General features: G+C 62.1%; 1 protein-coding gene across 11 annotated transcripts in view; it reads left to right on the forward strand.

The window, feature by feature from the left end:
- The window catches only part of CAMK2B (calcium/calmodulin dependent protein kinase II beta), an 82,447-nt gene that overhangs the window by 41,676 nt on the left and 32,847 nt on the right, over positions 1 to 7,924 (forward strand). For all 11 annotated transcript variants that reach the window (XM_073885017.1, XM_073885013.1, XM_073885014.1 and 8 more), the window contains exon 4: positions 4,966 to 5,020. In XM_073885017.1, the coding sequence (XP_073741118.1) occupies positions 4,966 to 5,020 (55 nt within the window). The remainder of the gene's footprint in view (positions 1 to 4,965; positions 5,021 to 7,924) is intronic.

The following is a 7,924-nucleotide window of genomic DNA, read 5'->3' on the forward strand; positions in this document are numbered from 1 at the left end:
ACGGGGAGGCAGAGCTGAGACTGCGGGGTGCAGAGGGAACATTCCAGTACACGGGGGAGGCAGAGCTGAGACTGGGATGTGGGGGGAACATTCCAGAACACGGGAAGGCAGAGCTGAGACTGGGTTGCAGAAGGAACATTCTAGGACAAGGAGGAGGCAAGCTGATGCAGGGGGATGCAGAGGGAACATTCCAGAACATGGGGGGCAGAGCTCAGGCTGGGGGGTGCAGAGGGAACATTCCAGAACATGGGGGCGTTAGGGCTGAGACTGCAGGATGCAGAGGGAACATTCCAGAATAAGGGGAGGCAGAGCTGAGACTGTGGGGTGCAGAGGGAACATTCTAGAACATGGGGGAGGCAGAGCTCAGCCTGGGGGGTACAGAGGGAACATTCCAGAACATGGGGAGGCAGAGCTGAGGCTGGGGGGTGCAAGGGAACATTCCAGAACACGGGGGAGGCAGGGCTGAGACTGGGGCATTTAAAGGGAACATTCCAGAACGTGGGGGAGCCAGAGCTGAGACTGGGGTGCAGAGGGAACATTCCAGAACATGGAGGCAGGGCTGAGACTGGGGCATTTAGAGGGAACATTCCAGAACACGGGAAGCAGAGCTGAGACTGGGGTGGAGAAAGAACATTCTGGAACAAGGAGGAGGCAAGCTGACGGGGGAATGCAGAAGAAACCTTCCAGAACATGGGGAGGCAGAGCTGACACAGGGTGGTACAGAGAGAACATTCCAGAACATGGGGAGGCAGGGCTAGACTCGGGTGCAGAGGGAACATTTTCTGTAGACTCAGGAGGGGCTCTCTGGGGAGTAGTGGGAGAGATGTCTAGGGGGAGGTGAGGGGTCCCCTTGCTCCTGGGCCTGGGTCTGCCCAGCCCCACTATGGACAGAAGTGCCCCTGGTGCCCGTGGGAGAGGCAGTGGGACCTTGTTCAGCCAGGTGCAGGGCGGGGGCTCTGGGAGGGGCTCCCCATCCTGTGCCGCTTCTTCAGAGCAGCTGTGTTTGGGGCATGGGGAGGGAAGGAGCCTCAGTTTCTCCATCTGTAAAGTGGAGATGGGCACTCAGAGGGAGTGCCCGGGAGGAGCTGAGAGGAGTCAGGTGGAGGGCACAGCACTGAGCCCTCCCTGTGGAGGTGACTTGGGGAGGCTCAGAGTCAGGGTCGTGGCCGGGGGCCCAGCCTTACTGCTGGAGAGCTGCCATGGCTCTGAGCTCCCACAGGGTCTGTGTGTGTCGAGTGGGGCCGCACAGGCCACACACTGCTGGAGTTCTTAACTTGCGTGAGTCACCCGCGCTGCATGACCAGCAGCAAAACTCAACCCACGGGCACTGATTTTCTCTGTGGACTCAAGAGCCGTGGGGCTGGGTGGTCAGGGCTGCTACATAACCTGCGGGATCCGTGCAAAATGAAAATGCAGGACTCAAGACAGCAGAACAGACCTCCTGGGCCCGGGCCTGGGCAGCTCCGCCGGGGCTCCTTTGTGGTGTGGACACTGGCCTGAGCTGTGTCTTCCGAATGTTTGCCTGCATCTTCAGCATTTGCTTCTAAGGCTTGCTCAGGTGGCTATCAGTGGGAGGCCGGAGTCCCTCCCTACTGGGTGTCTCATCGGGGCCACTTGAGCATCTTCAGCACGTGGCAGTGGGTCCCCGGAGTGCATAATGACAGGGACTCAGAGGGAGACAGGCAGGTAGGGAGGGAGAATGAGGGGCACGAAGCTACTTTTTCCTCCCAAAACGTAGTAAAATGCACATAGTATTTATAATTTTAACCGTTTTTAAGTATATAGTTCAGCGGCATCATGTATATTCACAACATTTGTGATTGTTGCCATTGTCTGTACCCACAGTTTACATCATCCTGGGTGGAAAGTCTGCACCCGGGAAACGCTACCTCCCGTCGGGCCCCCCAGGCCCAGGAACCACCACACACTGTGTCTGCGGATTGGTCCCCACTAGGGACCGCACGGCAGTGGGATCACACATTGGTCCTTTTGTGACTCTTGCTCGGCATAACATCCTCATCCTCCGTATTGAAGCGAGTTGCAGGATTTCCTTGCTTTTCAAGGCTACGTAATATTCCGCCCTGTGGCCAGACCACAGTTTGCTTTTCCGTTCACCCGACAGCAGACCCTTGGCTTCTTGCCGCCTGTCGGCTGCTGCAGACTGCTGCTGTGGACGCGGGCGGACGTGGGTGTGCGAGTATTTGTGCGGATCTGGCTTTCACATCTCTGGCCACACACCCAGCGGTGGCGTGGCTGGCCCACGGGCCAGTCTGTGTTTCACTTTTGCAGGAACCACCATGCTTCCTAGGCCTAGTTTAGGAGGGGCCGCGCCATCACCCTGCCGATTCTCTTCTTGAAGGCCGGCCACACACGAGGCTGAGGGACCTAAGCTCTCCTCTTGAAGGAGGAGCATCAGAGCATGGGGTGCGTTTCGCCCCCCACGATGAGCATGTGGGGCCTCTGCTGAGTTGTCATGCTGGGAATGAGGTGCACAGAGCCGGCTTCCCATCAGCAGCTGCCCAGGCAGAGCCCTCCCCAGCTAGTACAGTTTCTCTTCAGAGACAAGGGGGTCCCTGGGCAGGGCAGAGGAGGCAGCCATGTGGCCTGGCTTCGGCGGTGCCTTCTGTGGGGAGTAGCCCTGGGTGTCTGGGATGGGCCTCACCCAGCCTCCCCCAGCCTCCCACCGGCCTCCCCACAACCTGCACTCAGCCTCCCCTCTGCATACTGACCCTCTACTCAGGGCTTGGCTCAGAGAGGGCAAACCCCCACCTTCTGGTTTCTGGGGCTGGAACTGACCTCCTTTGCCAGGTGGTTCACCCCTGAGCTTGGTAGATGGGCACCATGGAGGACATGCCCTGGGGGCACTTCCTGCCTGGACGGTGGAGGCCAATGCAAGTCGGGGAGAGGAGAAAGGTCTCTGGATGTTACGCATCCGGGCCAGGCCTTGCCACCACAGCCAGCACGGGGGTCCAGGAAGGGGGTCCGGAGGCTGCCTGGGAGGGTGGAGGGGCCCCCTTGAGAGCCCCCTGGCTTGGGACTCAGGTACAGCCCCTGGAAGAGCTGTGGCCCTGGCGAGGGGGAGCATCCTGGGTGCACCCCTGTGCCCTCTGTGTGGCGGCCTCGCGGGGCTTCCAGGCTGGGCTCTCGGGTGCAGGTGGGGCAGGCTGTCGTCACTACGTATCCTGCTCAGTGTTACGTACTTCCTGCTTTATTTAAGTAGGTTCTGTGACAAGTTGCTTTCTCCCTAGGCTCTGTTAGAAATCACGGTCTGGTATGCTAGATAGGTTTCCTTCTAAACCATTAAAATAACGTGCATCTATTTTTTAAATGGTAAAAATGTTTAAAAAAAAATGTCCACATGCACACAGCCTCCACTCCCTCCTAGACCCCCTGTGTCTCCCGGGCGAGGAGGTAGGACCTGCCAGCAGGACCTAGGAGCCCGGCCCCCTCCCACCAGCACTGGGGAGCAGGGGCCCCCTGCAGCACCCCAGCTTCATGAACCCCTGGGACTCCCCAGGGAAGGAGAGTAAGGCCCCCAGGAATGTCCCTCAGGGGCCCCCAGGCCTTTCTTGCTTGGAGCTCCAGGGGAGGCGGCTGGGGCAGAGGAGGCTGCACCTGGAGGGGGTGAGCTTTTGTTCACTGCGCTGATTTCACGGAGGGTCCCAGAAGGAGGTTGCAGTGAGCAGGGTTCTGTTGGGTGTTGGGGAGAGGCAGGTCATCATCGGCTCTGCGCGCTCGGAGGCCTCCGGGATGTCCCCAGGAGAGGTGACTGAGCCCAGGCAGCTGGTGGAGGCCCGGGGCCCGGGAAGACCTCGCTTTGTGAGCATGTGGCCGTGGGGTTGGGGGGGCGCTGAGGGCAGAGGGGAGAAGGCTGGATGCCGGGCCCTTGAGCAGAGGCACAGAGCAAGAAATGGGAGGGCAGCAGGCTAGAGGAGCTGGCTCCCAGAGTCGGCGACCGGACGCCCTGACTGCTCGGGCAGGAGCCCGGCCTCGGTGCCAGGCTTTGGCCCATGTCTGCGACCACTGTAGCCAGACTGGGCTTCCTGGCATGTAGACACTGCCAGTCGGGCCCCCGGGAGGGTTACAGCCAGAGGAAGAAGGAGGCCTGCAGGCGGTTCGAAACTAGGCAGTGTCGAGGGCGTGAGGTCGGGGCCTCCCTACCTCCCTGCCGGGAGAGGCCCAAGGAGCCACAGGCCCTGGGGGTTCCGAACCCTGCTCCGCTTGCTGCCTGGCCCTTGGGGAGCCATGCACCTCTCCATGGTGGGTGTGGCCTCTCGGGTGGTGGGAGCGCTCTGAGCAGTGCCTGCAGGAAGCAGAACCTGGCACGGGAGGGGCAGCGTCCAGAATGCACGTTCCTAGAAATACTTGCTGTTTAGCGCCGGGGGGCATCTCCAGCTCCATGGAGCGGCGGTGGTGTTTTGTGCTGAGAGCCACTTACTTGGCTCTCCACTCACTCGCTCGTCACAGGCTAGCCAGCGCCCTCGGGCCGGGCACTGCTCCAGGCTCAGGGACACACAGAGCGGACCACACAGGCTGGGGGAGCACCTGGAACCCGAACCCAGGGCCTGAGCTTCTGGAAGTGGTGCCTCACTAGGCTCCCTTCGCTTGCCCTGAGAGGCGGGCGACCGAGCCCTCGGCTTGTGTCACGGTCCTGTGAGCGACTCCTATCCAGGGCCTGGTCCAGCAAGCCTCCACCCTGTGGCCGCACCCCACCTGTGACCCTCTGTGCCCTGGCCTGGGTCTCCCTCGGGCAGACGAAAGGGGACAACGGACACCTAGGGCCCCATGGATGTCCGCCTGGGACCCATGGCTCTCCCCTTGGGCTCTGCCCTGCAGCCCCTCCGCTGCAGGGAGCCCCAGGCCCCTGTCGGGATGGGTGGGCCCCCTCCGTGAGGGAGGGGGGCTGTGCAGCGAGGGTGGGTCCCGGACTGGGCCAGCCCCTCACAGCCTCTTCTGTCCCCACAGTGCGGCTGCATGACAGCATCTCTGAGGAAGGGTTCCACTACCTGGTCTTTGATCTGTAAGTGCCTGAGCTGGGGACGCTCCCCTGCATGACTGGGGGGCAGACGGGGGGGGGGGGGGGATCTGAGGCTTCTGCAGCCCCTGCCTCCCAGGCCCCCTCCCTTCCAGCCTCGCCAGCACAGCCTCCCCACCATCGGTGTCTGGGGTCCCACAAGGTTGGGGCTGCCCCCCCCGGGCCCTCTCATCCACAGGGGGCAGCCCGGGGGGCCCAGTTGGAGGGGCAAGGGGAAGGGGAGGACCCAAGGAGCCTTTGTCTGCAGGCCTCCCCTGGGGTCCTCATCATAGCCGACTGGCATGAGCGTGTGTCCACACGAGCACGTGCGGTTTCTGGGGCGCATACGTGTGTGTGTCTGTGCGTCCACGCATGTGCGTGTGCAGGGTCTGATGTGCGGGCCTTGGGGTCTCTTACTTCCTGCTGGATTGAGGAGCAGTGAGCTCATCCCCGTCTTTCCCTGCCGGCTCCCACTGCGCAGCTATATTTGGCTGCCCGTGAGTCACCGCCGCTGGGGGACCGGGAGTGGGTGGGCAGGGCTGCAGGCTTTGGGCGGCCCCAGTGGCCTCTGGGTGGCCTCAGGGCCAGGGCGCTGTCACCTGTGTGACGGGACACCTGCCTGGGCAGCTTCTCCTCCCCCCAAGGACAGATGCTGCCACGGCCATGGGGCACGGAGCCTGAGGAGCCCTCAGTGCCCTCTGGGTTCCCGGGTCGAGAGAGGCTGGGACTGTCCCTGCAGGGGCTCGGTCCTCTCTCAATGCCCCAGTGTCCTGCCAGACCACGCTCTGAGTCACCTGCTAGGCGGCCAGGGCTGGCCTGGGACACAGCTGCCACCACCAGGCTGAGGCTGTGCCTTAAACGTCTGTCCCCTGGTCCGTGCGGAGGAGGGCGGGCTTGCTGTCCCCTCGCCCCCGGGTGCCCCCAGACCCACCCAGCATCACAGGGAGTGTAGAGGCCACGGGGCTGGAGGGCGGCCATGCCCAGGCCCTGGTGGCAGACAGGCCAGTGGGTGTGATTCAGGAGAAGACAGCAGGGAGAGAACGGGCTGTGGGTGTCGTGTGCATGCGTGTGTGTAACTGCATGTGCGTGCGTACGTGTGTGCATGCACACGTGTAGGTTCACGTCTCTTGGCCTACACGACAGGCAGGCGTGGGGAGCTCTGGGAGGCCAGCGAGAAGTACTTGGCGGTGTTTCTACGGGGGCGGGGGAGGGGAAGGGCCCAGGTCCTGCACACCCTCCCCAAAAGCCTCTGTGGCCCCCAGGCCTGTGGTGGTCCTGACCCCGCGGAGACCCTTGCCCCTGGGCACCCAGGATGCCCTTGGCCTCAGGCAGCTGTTTCTGGGGTGGGCAGGGAGGCAACGGGGAAGAGTAGAGACATGCCCTTCCCCTGCCACAGCCCTCCCGGTCACGCTGCACACCCACTCCGGGTCTGTGGGGCCAGAACTGGGGAACCACTTCTCGCCTAGGTTGGCGTCACCTTCCGGAGGCCCCAAGTTTGGGGGAAATATGGATTCAGGAGTTGAGAGATTTCCCCGTTCCCACCCCTGGGAATGTTCCAAGGCCTCGGGGACAGCCCAGAACCAGCCACGTTGCCCCGCTGAGGACAGAAGGGGATGTTGGCCTCTGGGTCAGGTTCCTCCTGGTCCACGTGGGACGCCGCCCCCCCCCCCCCAGCAACCAGTCCCTGCCCTGTAGCTCTGGACCGTGTGGCCCAGGTGCCCATCAGCATAGACGGAAGCCTCCTGTGGACATGGGGACCCAGAGGGCCTGTCCCCAGCCCTGGGTGAGGACTCCCTCCTTGCACACACATACACACCCAGGTGCACTCCTAGGCACATATATGTGCATACACGCTCCTGAGGCTCTGCCTGCATTAGGCAGTCGCCTGCTCTGAGCTTCAGGCTCTTTTCATGGCAGGTTGGGACCCTAAAAGCACCTTGCTCCCAGAGTTGTTGGCATGTCCAATGAGATCATGAGGCAAGTGTGTAGCTGGGGTGGGGGCATGCTAATACCCAACACGTCCTGTTTTTCTTTCCCTCCAACTTTAAGGGAGAGCCCACCCATGCCAGGGACACCCGTTCAGCAGGGCCCGTGCCTGTTGCCCCTGCCACAGGCCAGGACACAGCCCCTGGGGCCCGCGCTACTGCAGAGGGAGGTGGCCCTGGGCCTGCCCGTCTCAGGGGTGGGAAGCCTGGGTGGAGTCTGCTGGTGGACTCAGAGCCTGCTGAGTTGGGTGGGGGGCTTGGGCAAGCCTCGGGAGGGCTCCTCCCTGCTCCCCCTACATCTGTGCCTCACCCCTGTCGTCTTCACCTTTCTGTCCACCCGTGTTTTCCAGCCCAAGGGATCCCAGGTAGCCCGGAGTCTTTCTGGTCTTCCAGAGGGCCTTCAGACAGTGGCTCCTGTCTGGGTGTCCATCCTGATCATGGGTCCTTCAGGCCCTCACTGAGCAGGGACACATGGCAAGTGGGTGTGTGGACAGAAATCCCACCCTCCTCTGAGATGGGCCTTTGAACACCTCGTGGTCTCACCTACCAGGGAGGCCAAATCCGGGCACTGTCTCTCTGGACCCTGGCTCTGTACAGGGACGCATGTCTGGTTCTGGGGCACTTGAGGGGAGGGATCCAGATCTCTTCAGGCCTGGGTAACACTGCAGAGGCCTGGGTCAAACTCCTGTGCTGCCCCCTCTGGGCACACCACTCAGCTGAGACTCCGTTTTTTGAGCATGATCGTGCCAGCGTCATGGAGTGGGCGTGAGAATGAAAACGTGAAATGATATCATGTATGAGGACTTGGTCAGTTGTTAGTCCTAGGAGACAATGAAAATAGGGTGGAGGTGATGGAGGAGGAGGAGGAGGTGATGGAGGAGGAGGAAGTGATGGAAGTGGAGGAGGAGGTGATGGAGGAGGAGGA

This window comes from Callorhinus ursinus, unplaced genomic scaffold (assembly GCF_003265705.2).
Source record: "Callorhinus ursinus isolate GAN/ISIS: 27379988/994484 unplaced genomic scaffold, GSC_fseal_2.0 scaffold60, whole genome shotgun sequence".
NCBI lineage: Eukaryota > Metazoa > Chordata > Mammalia > Carnivora > Otariidae > Callorhinus > Callorhinus ursinus.